Source organism: Pyrus communis, chromosome 15 (genome assembly GCF_041283825.1).
Source record: "Pyrus communis isolate YQ-2024b chromosome 15, ASM4128382v1, whole genome shotgun sequence".
Classification (NCBI taxonomy): Eukaryota; Viridiplantae; Streptophyta; class Magnoliopsida; order Rosales; family Rosaceae; genus Pyrus; species Pyrus communis.
This window is the reverse complement of record NC_142579.1, coordinates 5,803,026-5,821,736: the sequence shown is the minus strand read 5'-3', so window position 1 is coordinate 5,821,736 and position 18,711 is coordinate 5,803,026. Positions and strand designations below refer to the sequence as shown.

Below are 18,711 nucleotides of genomic sequence, written 5' to 3'. Positions count from 1 at the left end.
CAAAAACAATTTTAAAAAAGAAAGTATCCCCCAAACTTAGTGAAAATACAAAAATACCCATTTTTTTACGTAAATTCCGGGACGGGTTGTTACATAAACATACAGCTTTCCAAGCAACAAGCATTTTTTGACTTTTTTCAATAATATCCTTGTAGTGGACTTGTGACTCAAGAATAGATGAGGGGAACCCCAAGGGAGTTACTTAGTCAAAGAAGAACCACAAACATTACTTATCTTATGGGCAAGACTAGCACCGATATTAAGATATCCACATAAGTCTCAATCTTTCATGTTCTTTTACTTGTGGCTACTTCTAGCATTTCTCTGTACATTGGTATAAGACATGGATCCATTGTCTTTCTATATGCAAATTCAGTATTTCGTAATGTGGAGCCTTTGCTTCTCCACAGGGACATCTTCGATGCCTCACGACTACTTTGACTTTGTAACTTGTAGTTGATCCCAAACCTTTTTCTTTACTTACGTAAGGGACTTGCCTATTTAAGGAATGAATAGAATGGAAATGGGGATCTCATCAGGTATGTGCGTACCACTAGATATCATCTGAATGGATGCTTTCTGGTAATAAAAACCTCATTTTGGCCCCTTCTCCCAATGGACACTACCTCCGGTGGCCATTCTAGCAGTTTTTTAAGCCTCCTCTCACTCTTTTGGCCCTTTTGATGCATCTGATCGAGACAAAGCTCGAAACGACTAGGCATTGGGTTGATCTTAATCACATTGGGATGGTCCAGGGGAACAAGATGGACTCGGTTAGGTCACCACCGAGTCCTTTTGTTGGAAGTTCAAATGGCTTATAGTATGGATGTGTCTCGGCTTCACCTGACTTTCAAGATCATCTCAATCCCCTGTCCCTAATGGTATGGTCGAGCAATCTCCCGCTGGTTGAGTGCGAAACCCTCCGCTTGAAGAGATCGAAGGCATGATTATAAACTGTTTTCCAAGCTTTGTGTTAGGATTGTTCTCTCGAGACCATAGTGGGAATTCCTTAACAACAACATTTTGTGTAAACATAAGGTTATGAAGTAAACGAAGTGAGGTGGAAGTGAAGCGAAGTGAAGTGGGGAATCTTTGCCACTGTTAACTTGAACCAGCGTCCAAATATGGAAGGCTGACTTAGCGGCAAACCCAGTTTGGAAAACAAAAGCCAAATAGGGGCATCCTACCTTTTGTCACCTTTATGGACCCTACATTTGTGAAATGACGGAATGATACAAGGGATCCCCTGACTAGTTAGGGAGATGGGGACTGGCAAAAAGGATGGTTTGTAATCATCCCCTCCCACGTCAAGCATGACGAGGAGCACCACTTTCAGTACAAAGCAGTGGATGAGGCGCCACTCTTTCGTTTCAGTCACGTTGACAACAAAAGGGTGTGTGGCCGTGTTTCATCAAGCCATCGAGATGAGTGTGCCTCTTTGACAGAGTCCCTTTATCTTTCGTAGTAATTCTTGAATCTCTTGCCACTGAAGTAAGTCAAAGGAAGGTTCCATTCCTTCATTCTTTATTTATTTATTATTAATTGCACAAGATCTGCTTCGCAACTTCACGGTTGTATTCACGAGGCTGCGCACTAGAGGTTACGGAGTCAAATGTCATATAAATTGAATCCATCAGAATGCTCTTCTTCCTACATCACTACATTTGACGCCTCACTGCTTCTTCTTCCACTTCACTTCGTTTATTTCATAACCTCACTTTGTTTGCTTGGTTAACGAACATGGATTTAACGCTTTGTTGAGCTGGTCAAAATTGAAAGCTTATTGCCCTCTCATCTTGCATAAGACTTTCACCTCTGCTTCGTGGAATGTCACCACCATCGACATCAATATCTTTTGACTCGTCTTCTTTCTGAATTCTATTATGACTCTTGATAGGAAAGGCAACGAGATGAATCCTCTTGGATTCTCTCGTACCATAAATTGGGTATGAAAATGAAATTTTCAAGTCATGTGCTACATTATATATGCTAAAACTCAGTTGAGTTTTAGCACTGTTCAACAATAGTAAAAGGCGGAAATGCCCCTAATTTTTTCGGTCTATTACCATTCTATTGCCTGGTTCACATAATAAAATACCTGTATTGCCCATGATTGCCACGCGTTGATCATTCTTTGTCCTCCCAGGTTTCGTGTCTATGATCGTCGAGTTGTGGCACAAAGAAAGATAAAATAATTAATTAAAAAGGGACAAAAAATTATTTAAAAAAATATGACTTAAATCAGGCCACATGGTTGGTGGCGCACAAGACAAGAAAAAATTATAAAAATATTGAATGCATAGACAAAATAATTATTAAAAATTGTGAGAAACACACATGTCCCCATTGCTTTGCCTTTTGATTATTTTATTTTTTTTATTTTGCTCGGCTTTTTGTCTTCCACGCCGAGTCTCCTGTAGTAGGTGGCACGGAACACGGTTTGTGGCACAGAACACAATAAAATATTATAAAAACATTTGAATGCAGAGTCTCCTGCAGAGTGTGGGCACAAAGAAAGATAAAATAATACAAAAAAAACTAACAACAAATATTTAAAAAAAATGAGTTAATCCAGGTTTGTGGCACATAACACAATAAAAAATTATAACAAATTTTGAATGCATGGAAACCAAGTATTAAAAATTGTGAGAAGCCCCGCTGTCTTCCACCTTGCCCTTGGTTATTTTATTTTTTGGCTTTGCTCTGCTTTTTGTCTTCCACGTGTTGATCATCGGGGGCTTTTCTGCTGAGAGGGCTTCTCCCTTTATCTTTCATTTTTATCTCTTTCTTTCCTCAATTTTTCCTTTGTGTTTTCTGCTTCTTTCCTTCGCGTTTTAGCAAATGGTGCTTCATCTTTTTTTCGTTTGTGTGTTGTCATTGTTATTATGGGAGCATGATTTGGTTCTGTTTTGTATTTTCAAGAAACGGTGTTGTTCGTTTTTTCCAGGTGTTGTGTTGCCATTTTCGCGCTGGTTCTATTTCAGGTATGTTGTTCTTCTTCTTTTTTTTTTCCACTTATTCTTGCTTATTTTCTGTTCTTGGGTAAATTTGGTGTTTAATTTAGAGCACAGAAAATAGGAAATAATTATTAAAAAAATTTTGTTTTTGGATGAATTTGATGTTTAAATTAGAGTAGAGAAAATAGGAAATAACAAATAAAGAACGAAAGAGAAATTAAAAAATTTATGCTTTGTCTGACCAGGGTAAATGAAAAATATGGCTCCAACTCCTATTGATAAATTACAGTTGTATATAAAGCTAGCGAAGTTAAGAGTCCGAATTTGCAGGATATGAAAACCATCGATTCCTGGAGCTGCTCAAACATAAGCAAAGCATTTGATTTATAATAAGTGACTTTTTCTTTGTTCTTTATTGTGCTACCAAGTTTTAGTATATGTATAATTTATCATTGTACATTTTTTTTTAAATTTTTCTGTGATAACAAACAATAAAATTTTTATACCTTCTTAACTTTTTAAACCCATGTATATCTGATGGGAAGACAAAAAAAATATTAAAAAAAATGTGCTTAAAACCAGGCCACATGATTTGTGGCACAACAAAAAATAAAAATTTATGCCCGTCCACGTGTCAGTTATCGCCACAAGGTAGTATCTCTACTTTTGTTCTTCTTTCTTCCGTTTTCTTTTCAAATTTTCTTTGTTGTTTTTCTTTGCTTCTCCCGCTTTTGGCAGTCGTTTGCTTTCTTCGTTGTCTTTGGTTGCTTCTCCCACTCTTGCCAATTGTTTGCTTTCTTTGCTTCTCCCGCTCTTGCCAGTCCTTTTCCTTTGTTTTTGAATCGTTCTCAACACTTGAACCAAGTGATCAATCTTATAAACGAAAAAGAGAATCTATGAGAAGAGTGCTTTTCATTCCTAGTGAACAAAGGTTTGATATCTAATTTCATACTATTCTCAAATATGATGTTTATATTTTTACATCATGTTTTAAAAAATTTCCATGTGTTCACTTCAACTTTCTTAAAATTTACATATCAAACATTTTCAATACTATGAATTATAACTAGGAATCATCTTTTCTTCTTTCTGTGAACAACTATATTAATGTTGTGTAATCATTCAACTCAGTGAATTTGAAGAAATTTCAGAAGTTGATCCAAGAGAATGTGATAAGGTTCCGATCAAGTTATTAAAAAAAAATTCACCTCCTACTTAGGCAAAGCCACACAGCAGCACTGGAAACAATGATTAGGTTAGTATGCTTTCAAGTTGTTTTATCTTTTCCTCCATTACCATTTAAATGTGATACTAAATCCTATCTAAATATGTTATGTTCTATTCCTCTTTGTTCATGTTGCTTCATCAATGACAACAAGGGCTGAAGACACCTTTCACTACTCTGATCAAGAATGTTTACCGTGTTTTGTTTATCTATATTAAATCATGTTTAACATGTTTAAAAACCTCTACATATCTTTTTTTGCCCAAAACTCAACAATATTTTTTGCATCCCCATACAGCAGCATCTTCTCATTTTTTGTATGCAAAAGCTGGAACACAGTATATTAGATGGGGTTATTAGAAAAAATTCAGTTATTATAATGTTTTTTGTATCTTTATACCAGGAATTTCTATTTTCTGTAACTAAATGTAATCCTCCTAATCCAGAAATACATAGAAGTGCTACAGTATAATGGATAACTATAATTTGTATCTTTATATTATCTAAATTTAACCTTTTCCAGTTAACGATTTTTCAAATTCATTGTTGTTATCGTTGTTCCTATTTCGTAACCGAAATTTTTTCATTTTTAATATCTTATCTTAACTTCAAACCTGCGGCAACGCGCGGGTATTAAGCACTAGTAAGCACTAAGACTTAGGACTTGGGGAAATTAGAATAAAAATTACAAAGAAATAAAATCTATTCACACACACACACACACATTACGTGTGGTTGTCGTCAAGTACTTTACTAGTGACATGGCAAACTCACAATTGGTAAATTTCTCCATCTATTAGTCCTATCGTTTTGGTATGTGGTTTTAGTAAGATACAAGAACATGAACAGGTTGAGAACGTATTTGGAAATATACCTGTTGTGAACAAATTTTTGAAGAAACATATACACTCAAATTGAACCATGCAACTAGGCTATACTAATATACAAGAACATGATCACAGAAATTCATCATAAACGCAAACAATTTCACAACTGTACGTAATTGCTGCATCCCTAGAAATACCAGATCTTTAAAGACGAGAACTTGGCATTGCCTTTGAAACGAAAAATTCCCTACCACTTACTAAAAGACTTAGCAAGTGATTCTTACAATCAAACTTGTTAGTCATTCCGAACTCTGTGATCTTAACCCCCAGTCACAAGGTATCATGAATACACGAGGTACAAAGGGGACTGTTTGAAAAAAATTTCTACTACTTCTTATAGGTTCTAGAGTTAGGGGAGTTACAGCGCAAGGGTGATAGGGGCTGTCTTGCTGGTTCTTGCTCACTGAAATCAATCTTCCCTTGAATCGGGCTGCTTATCTTAGAGCTTGATTTGCGCTTATTTGACTGCAACGGAGAAACAATGCAATATATTAGAGCAGATCAATACATAGAACAAACGAGTCAAAGCTCTTATTTTCCCCTTGTCTCACCTTCACTGATGCACTGTCGATATGTTTTCCACCAGACGCAGAATGGTTTCTTTCCTTCTGGTATAGCCTCAGTAATCTTTTGTTCTCCACATCTAGGACTTTGTTTTCTTCAAAAAGCAATTTGACCTGCATACATCATAAATATGGGAAATCATTCTACAATATTTTGACATATAAACATCACAAGTATGGGATATCATTATACAATACAGAGTATTCCAGGAAAAATCAAGAGAGGACAGATCAGGGAAAGAAGCAAAGGTTCAAAATTTTCTGCACTCCTTACCTCTTCCTCAGCCGTACGAAGATTGATTCTTAGATGTTCCTTATCCTTCTCAAGTGTCTTGACCTCAGCAACTAGTGATAGAACTTTTTGAGATGACGGCTTCAAGCTACCACATTCAGAAACGAGAAGTTCATATTCAGATAGAAGCAACTCGCAAAGTAGACTTTGCACAAAGGTAGATTCTAATTCACCATTTGATAAAAAAAGAAAAAAAGAATGAAGAATTACAAATAAACTCACCATTTCCACATTTTTAGCAACCTTCCACATGACTCATTTCCTTTGTTGGCCTCCAGAAAAGCACGTGCAGACACAGCTTCATCTTTATTGATCAATGTTGCCTCATCTTTATTGATCAATGTTGCCAAAACAGAATCCAGTAGTTTCTCTTCAATGGTTGTGTCTTCAGCAGATGATTCAACCTTCAACATAAAAACTTCTATTAGTCTTCATAAAATCATATAAAAGTATATTTGGATTGTTAACCTATTTGTCAATCATAATTAACACGGAAGAGAAGAAACAAGATAGTGGGATAGGAAAAAGAAACTAAATCCCCAAATTTCACAAAATGACTAAACATTATCTGAAATAGAAAAATATTAGAACAAAAATATGCAATATGTCAGAACTCCAAATTCATGACTGAGAAGCATTATACAGCGTCGAAAACCAATTATTTCAGTCTTTTGCGCTCATTCTAATCGATTCATTCCATCGAAGTTTCTGATTTCTCTGGGGTTTACACTAATTTTCTTGCTAATTTTTGCCATCAACATCAGAAGAAAATTGCACAGAAGTAATCTGTATACTTGTTCTTCCCAGTACTTCAAAGAAACTGGAATGGGTAAAACCCAAAAAAGCTCACAAGATTTATTCTAAGTTTTTGTCTGTGATTGTGTGCACATGTATGTGATGTCTGCACAAAGCTGGAAAAACATTGAGGAATATTGAAACCAGGAATAACAACTTATTTACAGCATCTAAATAAAAAATGAATCTTGTAAAAGCATACATGCCATTTCACCAAGCACAAAGAAAATTTCATGAAGCTGAATAACATTCCAGAAAAACGTAATAGCATTCCACGAGAACATTACACAATGAAGAAAACAAGCAATTTACTGTATTAACCACCATAATAAAATTCCAACCCATTGCCCAGTTCATTTCTTTCAATTGATCAAAACCTAATCACGGCTCAAAAATAAGAATCGGTTGAAGAAATTACCAAATGCATCTCCAATTTGTGCTTGTAGAACCCCAATTCATCCCTCAACTCTCTGACTTCGTCCTCCAACTCCTGAACACGAATCTCCGCCTCCTTGGCACGCTGATCAGCCTCGTTCCCAAAATCCATCAAAGCCTCTCTGTCGTGATCGTAGAGCGAGCATTCTCTCTCCCACTTGTTGCACTGAGTCACCAGATGCGCACATTCTGACGCCAATCTCTGATTCTCCTCAACGAACTTCCTCAAAGCTTGTGCATTCATACTCGCTTCGGCCTAATATACAAAACAATCAAAATCCCAAAAAACAAATAAATATACACACTCATATATATCGATACAATTATACGAACATATGTAAAATTACGAACCTTATAGCGCTCCAGGACTTGCTCTTTCTCCTTCAGTTTCGAGAGGAGTAGTGAATACTGATTCTGAAGCCGCCGTTTCGCTTCTTCGGAGCATCGAAGCTTCAATTCGAGGGTGTGCGTCGACACAGGGAGGCCCAAGGAGTGGTCGATCGATTCTTTGATATAGTCGTCGATTTCCTGCGGAAGATCCATTCTTTTTCTTCCTTCTCGATCTTAGAAAAACCTAGACTCGCCAAAACCCTAGAAATCGCAACAACAAAAAATCTGATTTTTCTTCCGCTAAGGTTTGATAGGAGGATGAGAGAGCGCGTACAGTAATCACTCTGGGTGCGAATTGAAACCCTAGAAATGGTGAATTTGGAATTCACGGGGCGTGGAGATTTGAGATTTGGGGATTTTGGGGTCCGAAATCGAGAGGAGGGGTTTATTCAGGGATTTCTTCTTTCTTTTTTGCTTTCTGTATACTTTTTGAACTTCGGTCTGGAAGATTTCAAAATGAAAGGCGCTAGCCGTTGGAGCTTCATTATAAAGTAGGGCGTCACCTGGATCTACGTGGCCAACGAAAAGGAAAATGAATGGCAAAAAATGGGAAAGGTTCCTCACCGGATCATTTTCTACTAAATCAATTTAGTTTGAGATCAGAATCATTAAAATTTAATTCAACGGTTATAAATAAATGGAATATTTAAAAGCTATAATAATTATAACTTTTAGATTAAATTTTAACTGTCCGGATCCCAGATTAGGTAGATATGGTGAAAAATGATTCGGAGATGATCCATTTCCCAAAAAATTGGAGGATTTTTGCCAGAGGTACTGAATTTTTTTTTTTTTTTTGAACAAACGATATTATGGGTTTAGCCTCATAATGAGCTGACAACAATGTGGTTAAAATTCACTTTTAATGAAAATCAAATATAAGATCTCTTACTTATAAGTAAAAAGATCTCACGTATTAGTTATTATTAAATAATTTTAATATAAAATAATTATTTAAGCCTCAGTTTATAAAAGAAATTATTTTATGAAGACGACTTAAATTATGTTCAATTTGTATCCTTTTGTTTACGCAGGCTGATGTCACCCATAACATCATCCATCGCCAGCGGGCTCAGGCCCATCAATTGTTGGGCGGGGCAGTTGAACCGGCTTGCTCTCACCACCTGCCTGTGCAATTAGGTAGCGTTTGGTACGCAGACGGGACGGGACGGGACGGGACGAGACGGAACGGAACAGATGTTCTGTGTTATGTTTGGTACGCGCAGGACGGAACAAGACGGTTGTTCCGTCCTGCGTTTGGTAGCACATGGACGGAACGGAACCAAAAGATTAAAATGACTAAAATACCCATGTTCCGCTGTTGTTTGGTACAATTTTATGGGCGGAACGGGACATCTTTTTTTTTTTTTTTTTTTTTTTTTTAAGTTGTTCAAATTTGAACACTATTATCCATTATTTGTTTTTCTTGGTCCAAATTTTAATAGGTATATATTGTGTTTCACATGCAAACCCCTTTAAAATTTGTAATTTTTCCCGTTTTCTACACCTCCATTCGAATTTTCACCACAAACCCATCAAATTTTATTGTGCAAATTGCAAAACCCACACCCCAATTCAATTTTTAGTCCCTAATTTTGGTCCTTTCAATTGTGGGTTGTTGTTTAGGGAGTTTAGGTTCTACAAACATTAGAATTGGCCTTGTTTAGAAGGACACCCCTCTAAATATTCCCTATTGCAGGAACAAGGCAAACCACATAAGAGCACATGACAAATGTTGAAAAATATATAAGTTTAATGATCATGCATATCGTAAACATTTTAGGGTTTAAACATTTAGAACTTAAACAAAGAAAATGAAATATGCATAACTTAAACATGAAATTTTCGAAATCAAACATTCGTCCCGACTTAAAAAACAAATAATGTCTTGCTAAAGTAATAATGAAAACACTTAGAAGTTGATAAAGTTCCCCATACTAAAACCACAAATACTAAAACACTTAGAAGTTGATAAAGTTCCCCATACTAAAACCACAAATACTAAAACCTCAAAGGCTCTCCATAAACACTTTAATGAAATCTGGCTTCTGTGAGTCATCCAAGGTGGTCCAAATACCCATCAGATCGGTATCTTTCACTAACTTCATTGAAATTCCAAAAATCTGAAAGGGACAGTTTCCCGAATCTGGAAAACAAAATGCATCAGACACGCACAATAACGATCCAACAAAAAAAAAAAAGATCCAAACCATATAAGCTGATAAACATGCAAAACTCACAGATAAATAACGATCTTGGGCTGATTTAGAATCACGATTCGTAATATTAGTCTTCAGACCTGTAAGCGACCAACAATCTGTCAGAGCAATACCATTTTGTTTTTCCAATAATCCACATGAGATCAAACCCAAACATGTCAAAAAAATTTGTGCCTTTCAACACAGTCAACACATGGATTAGTCCATGGAATTAAGATAATATTGTCACAGAAATGAGCCTAACATAGAATGAGGACAAAAAATATGTCAATTAGAAATTAATTTCTTGATAGTTTCAAGACAGGAAATGAACAATGGTAGGATTTTAACAATCACCTACAAGGGCACCAGTCACCAATTCTAATTCTATATGCTAATCAATGCTTTTTAGTGGTCGATCCTTCAATATCCTCACAACAAATATCAGCTTGTCCACAAAGTAAGTCTCAGATTAAACTTCAAGGGCTTTCCCAAACAGAATAATTTGGACATCCCTAAAAGCATAATCTGACATCCGCAAAAGCATCCCTCACAATCCCTAACTACTTTCATGTCACCCAATCAATATATATTTTCCTCCTGCTAATATTAACTGTTAAGCATAACCAATCTTAGCCCAGTCCTTTGGAAAATTGAAATGTAATTTCCATTGTTTGGTCAACGATGAGAGAGTGGCTGGAGGTCTGGGTAAAGGCTAAACAATTCATAAGTTTCTTCTGTCAAATAACTGCAAATCCAATAGATGCAAAGAAGATGAAGGGCGAAAGTCCTACTTAGTACTTACTTATGGAAGACTCTACTGGAATCCCTATAAAGATCGCTGCCAGCCTCTACAACAGGAACTAACAATCATATGAAGCTTTTTTCTGAAACATGCATATTCAACTACATGTGCCTTTGTACAGAGAAAACCATATCAATATGATTAACTAAAACCTCACCAGAATCCTTATCAGATTGCGAGTCACTATCCTTGTCACTCCGTCCAGTTGAACGACTTTCCCACCTTCCATGGATTGGCCGTGAATAACCAGCTACATCCCCTCTAGTAGGTGGAGATGGACCATACTCGTTTCGCCTGAAACTATGAGCTGACAAACCACTAGTTCTCTGTCGATCTTTGAAAGCATCCTCGAATTCACTGATTTGAAAAGGGAAACAAAAAGGAAAATATCAAACATAATGAACAAGGCCTAACATGGTAGATGAGTAAAAACAACCATCTAAATCGAACTACCTTCTGCGACAGAAGCTATAAATACAACAATCAGACCATTCAAAATAGGAATCTAACCTTAATATTGACTGGTCGAAGTTTTGTCCTTACAAGAAAAGAGTCCAAATCTTGACATCCCTATACCTATGTCATCCTCCTATGAAGAAAAATTGGTCACGTCTATCGTTTTTCAAAGATGAGAGTACATTTCTACGAATTCTGTTATATCTACAAGCTCTTGAACACTGAATTGGTCCCTTCATTAGGCCTAATCCAAACATTTGATCTAAACCTAGCACTAAAATGTCATGAAATTATATTTAACCACATAAGCCAGCTTTATGTCATCCTTCTAAATTCATAATAATACCAATTCAGAAATTGAATTGAATGGGAGATATATACCAAATTAGGTATATACCAAATTAGGTGTTTTAGTGAATCAATATTCTTCAAAGCAAACAACCAACTGCTCTAAGCAGATGTATAATAGCAGAAAGCCTGCTCTACTACTAATAAACGAACCAAAATCAACCCAAAATCCATAGCAAAGAGGCCAGCTAATAAAAGCCTGCTCTACTACTCGATACCCTTCTCTTGGTTGCTGGAGAAAATGAAATAAAAAGATGCATTGACTGCTAAATGATTGTCAGTGGCCAAGTCATTAGAAACAGGACAAAACAAAAAACCAAGCATAGTCAATCCCTAGATGCCTGTTTGTAATATTTTTTACTGGGTTGTTAAGATCCCACTCAACACTAATTCTTTACCCTGTCCTTTTCCTTTTCATTCGAAACCGACAATTCGACATTTGAATTAATAAACTCCCCTTTCCTTCTCTGTTGATCTTAGCTAAACCCAGAATGCAAATCCTCCATTCAAATCGCAAACCCATAAAAATATTAAAATCTGAGAGAAACCCAGAACCTAAAATCACCTCAACTTTCATTGTATCATCCAAATAACCCTATCACAAGATTTTCTCCAAATTAGAATCGACTACTAATTAAATAATAAAACAATTTTCTTAAAGCAAACCAACCAACATAAATAATCAAAACCAAAATTATCTAATTCAGCTGGGAAATAAACTACGAATCCATAAATCCAATAATTACCAATCCATATTTATTGTAAACAGAAATAGTTTACAAATGAAATCAGGCACTTATTAATACTGTAACTGACAAACAAATCTTGATTTTGTGATCACCAATTCAAACATTCAAGTTACCCAAAAATACAGAGGAGAGAGAGAGAGAGAGAGAGAGAGAGATACCTCAGGACCACCAAGTTCGCAGAGCTGCTACACGGAAGAGGACGAGGAGGAAGGTTGCGAAGGGGACGAGGAGGAAGGTTGCGAGGCTGCACAGAAGAAGATGAGCAGGAAGGTTGCGAAGGGGAAAGGGATGAAGATGAGCAGGAAGGTTGCGAAGGGGAAAGGGATGCAGAGGTGAAGAGAAACGGCTGAGAAGAAGAGATTTTGTTTTTAGGGTTTGTTAACTGATTTTGAAGTTGTAAATTTTGAAAAAGACCAAGGGCATTTTTGTCTAAAAATATTGGAAATTTCTGTCCCACAGACGTGGAACAACCCGTTCCAGGGTAGGGGTGTGGAACAAAAAATCATCCAAAATCTGTTCCGTGGAACAGCGCGTTCCACTCATTTTAGGCGCACCAAACGCGGGACGGAACGCCTCGTTCCACTCTGTTCCGTCCCGTCCCGCGTACCAAACGCGACCTTACGGATCGTGGAGCTGGATTCTTTGTGCCAAAGCAGTTTAACCCAATTGGCAAGACAATGGGGATACCGCTGGAGCTGTTTTTAGTATGTGAGGTATGTTCAGTATGTGGTTGTGAACAAAACAATCCAACGGGACATGCTAAACACTCATTTTTTTAGTTTCTGACACACTTTTGTTTAATTCTGATAATTTTTTTTATTTGATTTATTTAACTTGATGGCTAAAAATCAAGAGGTTGTGTGAGAAACTAAAACACCTCCCTTTGGGAAAAGTACTCACTATTTGCCACCTTAATAAAAAAAATACTCACAATGTCAATCTTAACCAAACATACTCATTTTTGGCATGTGATTTTACGAATTAGTCATTTTGGATGAATTTTATTTACGCGTTTTTTCTGCCTCTCGCTCGTTCTGCAACCCCATTTTCTGCCTGTCTTGTTAACTCTCTCCAAGAAGCCGACTGATTAGATACTGAAAGCAAGGTTAAGCTGCCATTGAGCAATACTACTTGCAAAGGTGTTGTCCTCGTACCTATTCAATCCTATTTAATTTGGTGTGGCTCTAAATTAAACAGATTGCCATTTATCAGTCTATTCAACCTTATCCGCGAATCCGATGTTTGAAACTGGCAATCCACGATCATCAATTAGGGATCTTATCCTATAGCCATTGCTCGAAATGAAGAAGTGGAATCCCTTGTTCCTAATCTATTGTTAGGGCTCGATAATGTTGATATGGTGTCGATAATATTGATTAGCCTGGTTTGGTTTAAGTCAACTTACGATCTCGTTCGGTTTTTGCATTAATTGGTTTTTTTTTTTTGGTAAAACTGAAACCAAATCGACCTGAGAAAAATTTGGTCAGTCTTGCACAAATAATAGATGCACTGTTGAAGTGTGTACTTGGTCAAAACATACCAAAAAAAATTGTGGAGACAATTACAAAAAGAGAATGCTAACAAAACTTGCTCAAAAAAAATTCTACTTGGGCTTATTGTCACCTCATATTCATTGTGCAAATGAGTCAAGCTTGAGATTAATCCTTGAAACAAAATTCATGAAGCGATGGACAATCCATCCGTGTAGAGAAATTATCTTTAGAGCAAACCAAGAAAATTAGCATTTTGAGCAGATTAGGACCTGTTTAGTATTCTATTTGAGTTCTCTGTTTTTTATCCAGCTTCTCTCTCCATTCCCTCTCTGCCGATCTTCTTATCTGAATGTCACCACGTGTGTGTGTGTGTACACATATACATATACATACATACATACATACCTGGATCGGCCGGAATCTTTCCAAATTCCACTTTTTTTCTATGCGGAAATTCTAAAATTTATATGATTATGAATCCAAACAAATGAATTGGTGCATATTTATTATAAATTCTGACTTTTGTCAAAATTTCGAGTTTATTTCCCTTATTCAGGCATAGTGCTATATTTAATTATAAAGGGGTTTTTGAATTTTAATCCTTGAAGAAGATTAAAGTTTAATAAAAATCTGGTGTTAGATTGGATATTGATTTTAGTCCTTTAATGTGTACTTAATTTAAATTCATATTATATTTTTGTTTTAATGTTTAATAGATATCTTATTGAATGTCATTACATTAAATTTTAAATTTATTATTACACACATTTTAATTCATTAATTTTATTTAAATTCTTCTAATTAGTGTACCTGAACGTTTGTATCATAATATATTTTACTAAATTAGTGTACCGAAATGTCTGTACCTAAATACATTGTAGTGAATTAGTGGCACATAAGAAAATATGCAAAAACATAAGTATACCAAAAATTCCTTACCTAAGTTATGATACTAAACTAGTGTACCGAAATGTGCGTACTTAAATATATTATATTAAACTAGTGTACGAAAATGTTCGTACCTAAACATATTATACTAAACTAGTGTACCGAAATATTCGTACCTAAATATATTGCAATGAATTAGTGGCGCATAAGACAATATACAAAAGTATAAGGGTACTGAAAAATCTCTACGAAAATATTTTCTTATATAGGATACTTACCATAATGAGAATTAAAATTTATAATATAATCTTAAAATTTTATTTATGAACACCATAAAATTATAAATAAAAAAAGAGACATTAAATATATATATATACTGACATTGAATAGAATCTAAGGGCTATAATTAATTTTTAATCTTGTATTTTTGAACTTCATTTTATTTAAGAATTAAAATCTAGTTTTTTATAAAATAAAACACAGGAGTTGCTACTCTGAGTCAGCAGGCTGCCTCAGCTTTTTATTGTCTCGTTTTTAACAGCATTCACTTCTTTGATCTCTGCTATCTTAGTTTTAATCTCCGTCGCGTCTTTGATTTTTGCTGCTTGATTTTCTGTATCATCTTCTTCTTTGATTTTCTGATTGGCTTGCTCAATGACAGAGTCCACTTCCTTTTCGACACCCTCAACCTGCAAAATTTTGGAACGATTAACATCAATCACATGATTCACATCTAAACTCAACGAATGTATCCTTTATTTGGGAAGTTCTGAGTTTAACTTATTCTCCGAAGCTGTGGACGGACGTCATGGTTTCACCTCACCATGACATTTCTTCACCATGGCCTTTGAAAGTAAAATTGAGGTTGGTTGTCTTTATCTTAAACTTTTTAAAATAAGAATGAAAAATAAGCTTATTTTTAGCTACACTCTCAAGAACTCGATTTTAATGTCATTTGCTTCCTGTAACTCAAAAATTGTCATTTTTACTCCTTAAAACTCAAAATTGCTTCAGTTTGCCCCTTGAAATTCAATTTTGATATCATTTTGCACCCTAAAACTGAAAAGTCGTCATTTCACTCTATAAAACTCAAAATTCGCTTCAAATTGTCTTAACTCTATTAATTCCGTTCTGTTGATTTGATTTGGGTGCACCAAACTAATCAATTTATTTTTTATTTTTTCATCTCTCTAACTCAAGCAAGCACATCAACCCAAAAAATTTCAATTTTCTTCTTTTAAACTTAGTATTTTCTGATTGTTTAATGCTAACGCATAGTGGAGACTTATAATCAAATTCATTGACATATGTGGTTAATCTTATGGGTGGTGGGTCCCACATATGTTTTAGGGTGATTTTTGAGTTTCAAGGAAAAGAGAGAGTCTACAAGTTTGAGTGGAGCGAATTTTGAGTCCCATGATAGAACAAGGAGTAAAGTGATGATTTTTTAGTTACAGGGGACAAAGTGAGATTAAAATCGAATTCTAAGACTAAAAATAAACCTTAAAAAGTACATTACGAACTTAGGGCTGCAAATAGAATTTCTATTCATTTCAACAAAAAAAAAAAAAAAAAAAAAAAGGAGTTTTTATTTAATTGCTTAAAAATTATTGAAGATACTAAACAAGTGCGATGTGATATGTAATAGAGAAAGGGAAGGAAGGAAGCGGCCTTTGTTTAAGAAATGGTGAACGATTACTAAACGAGTGGCTTCGTGTTCTAATATTCCAAAAGCATCAAGACAGAGACACACATACAAAGACAGATTGATTCGTTTCATAAAGACCAATTTACTTAAACAGTACTTAATTAAGCTCTGTTTTAAAAAAAATTAGAAGATTAATGGCATCTCCTAATTGGTCAATTGGACAAGAATAAATGTTATATTCAAAGGTGAAACAGAAAAAACAAATTATAGCACATTTGGATCACAAATGGACACAACATATAATCGTAATAACGTTTGATGTAAGATTTATCAACAAGTTGGCTACACCCACGTCTGCAATCTTTGAATAAACACATTGGCTGGATCTGAACTAAATTATAATGAAATCATAATATTTAATTGACATTTTCCTAACTGCAGAAATAGTCTTCTGTTTTGTTATGCACGTCCCCATTTTCAATTCTTAATACCAACAAAATATTATGTACAATGACTGACGCTGACAACTACTAAACACGGAATTGACAAAAACATGTGATCCTCACCCGTTAATTGCGAAATAAAACTTTTCATTAGTACTAAGTACTAACCAGATAATGTTATTATATATGGTGGTTCACTTTTAAACGTGGAAATCAAGATATATAAGAGGATTAGGTATAAAGAAAGATTACCTGCTCAATGAGATCATCTGCTAGCGCAGCATCCTTGGCTGCTTCTCTTGCCACACTCTCAACAATCCTTGCTGCCCTTTGAAGTTTTCCTTCTGGAAGATGATCGGCAATGTCATCGGCCACCTTCTCCACTTCCCCGGCCACCTTCTCTACCATTTCTGCCACATCTTCCACTGTATCCAGCGCCGTTGAAAATGTCTCTGTACATAATGGGGGTGTCATGTTTATAGGGATGGAGAATATTACATCAAAATAATTTTTTATTATAAATCAATTAATCTTTCTTTTTCAGAAAAATAACTATTGACCTAGTAATATTTATCTCCACACTTTTTGAAAAACAAAATTATCGAATCTTTTCTTCTTACAGATCAAAGAAAAAAGTACCGACGATGGTGACAATGATGATGATAATGATATTAAATATTTCCTTACCTTTGAATTTTAGCAATGGCGACCATTTGTTCTTCCAAAAGGGTATAACTACTGAGAAAAGCATCCCCACAAGCCATAGTTTCCTGCACTTGTAATATGTATAATGTCAACTTTAATCATGCGCTGATCTGATACAAAACCATAAATTACAAGAAAAGCATATGTGGGAAATTAATTCGACAAACATTTCAAGGAGATCAAGTAGTAGAAGATCATCGACGTACCAATTAGTACCGGAAGGACCAGAAGGAAGAGGAGCTCCTGGTTCCACACAATTGACAACCACGTCCCTGCAAATAAAGGGTCGTACTATTTATCCGTGATAATCAAATTTAACTGGAAATCCATGGAGTTGAAGAAATATAGCTAGGATTAATTTACTTACATCTTTTTCTGGCTACCATTTTGGATCTTCACGAGGGTCTGCAAGAAGCTCCAATTTCCGAGATACCGACATCTGTCCCGGTGATTAGTACTCAGACAACTAGGTCTAAAAACTGAAGCCTGCAAACGTCTAGAACTGCAAGGAGGACTAATTGAGCTTCTGATCGACATGGCCATTGACGTAAAAAAAATGGTTTTGTTGAGATGGAGTGTTGCTGAAGACTGAGAAAACACAGTTAGAAAGTTAACAAAAGTGTGTAGAATGAGAATCTGCTTGTTAAAAGCACTTCAAGAGAAAGTGGCTTCTAGGCTTTTAGGATTGGTGGAACTCTAGCTTTTAGAAATGTTCCGGTTAAATGTTTAATTTGGAGACACCGTTTTGGTGGATTGGGTGAAAAGTTAATATTGTATATATGGATTGATCAAAGTCAATGGTCCATCACCAATGCCTATTTCTCATTCGCTTCACGTTTTGTAATTTGCCTATTATTCCAGTTTCACAATGGTGGAACTTTCCTCGTTAGTTTTCGAGACGTGTTTATAAAATAATAGTCCATTTAAGTTTGCATGGGCCCACCTCTAAGAGTTGAATTTTTTCTATCACGAAGAGGGAAAGCAAGTTTGCAAATATTATCATTCAATTAATAAGTTGAATGGTATTTTACACTAGTTTAACATGAAGAGAAGATTAGTTATATTCATAAGTGTATAAACTAGTATTCATCAAAAGTGCTTTTGGTGCTTTATTTGTTTGCACATTTGATGCTTTATTTGTTCAAATATTTTTTGTCCAAGTTTGTGACCCCAAAGTGAGAGTTTGGTTTTATAATAGTAAAATTTAGGGAAGTTTAATGAAAAGCTTCCGGTACTGTTTACTTTAACGAAAAATTACATTTTTACATAAAAAAGTCAATTCTGATAATATTCATTTTACCCTTTATTTTGTCCTTGTCTTTAAAATTCAAAGTTTTCAAGATATTTTCATTAGTTTTCCTTAAAATTTATTGATGTTTACAACAACATATCACTTAAGAATGTCTCATTTTATAACTATTTTGTTTACCTTTT

The 18,711-nt window shown here is 35.3% G+C and overlaps 2 protein-coding genes across 2 annotated transcripts; both read right to left on the bottom strand.

The window, feature by feature from the left end:
* Positions 1 to 5,070: 5,070 nt before the first annotated feature.
* LOC137719358 (uncharacterized) lies at positions 5,071 to 8,151 on the bottom strand. Its single transcript, XM_068458415.2, has 6 exons — positions 7,506 to 8,151; positions 7,138 to 7,410; positions 6,147 to 6,328; positions 5,907 to 6,012; positions 5,621 to 5,746; positions 5,071 to 5,534 (listed from the first exon to the last, which is right to left on the bottom strand). The coding sequence occupies exons 1-6, from the start codon at positions 7,695 to 7,697 to the stop codon at positions 5,397 to 5,399; spliced, it is 1,017 nt and encodes a 338-aa protein (XP_068314516.2). The 5' UTR covers positions 7,698 to 8,151; the 3' UTR covers positions 5,071 to 5,396.
* Positions 8,152 to 14,761: 6,610 nt separating this feature from the next.
* On the bottom strand, positions 14,762 to 18,050 carry LOC137713539 (uncharacterized). Its single transcript, XM_068452854.2, has 5 exons — positions 17,645 to 18,050; positions 17,484 to 17,549; positions 17,260 to 17,342; positions 16,825 to 17,024; positions 14,762 to 15,170 (listed from the first exon to the last, which is right to left on the bottom strand). Exons 1-5 carry the CDS (start codon positions 17,818 to 17,820, stop codon positions 14,994 to 14,996), a joined length of 702 nt encoding a protein of 233 aa, XP_068308955.2. The 5' UTR covers positions 17,821 to 18,050; the 3' UTR covers positions 14,762 to 14,993.
* Between the last annotated feature and the right edge of the window lie 661 nt (positions 18,051 to 18,711).

Bases quoted from the DNA above. Each gene is read 5' to 3' on its own strand.
- LOC137713539 (XM_068452854.2), bottom strand. From the start codon at position 17,820: ATGGCCATGTCGATCAGAAGCTCAATTAGTCCTCCTTGCAGTTCTAGA. The intron at 17,025-17,259 runs GTAAGGAAATAT...CATTATGTACAG, and splicing joins GCCATTGCTAAAATTCAAAG to AGACATTTTCAACGGCGCTG. The intron at 15,171-16,824 runs GTAATCTTTCTT...AAAATTTTGCAG, and splicing joins CAGATGATCTCATTGAGCAG to GTTGAGGGTGTCGAAAAGGA.
- LOC137719358 (XM_068458415.2), bottom strand. From the start codon at position 7,697: ATGGATCTTCCGCAGGAAATCGACGACTATATCAAAGAATCGATCGAC. The intron at 7,411-7,505 runs GTTCGTAATTTT...TTTGTATATTAG, and splicing joins AAGTCCTGGAGCGCTATAAG to GCCGAAGCGAGTATGAATGC. The intron at 5,535-5,620 runs GTGAGACAAGGG...TCTCCGTTGCAG, and splicing joins TCGACAGTGCATCAGTGAAG to TCAAATAAGCGCAAATCAAG.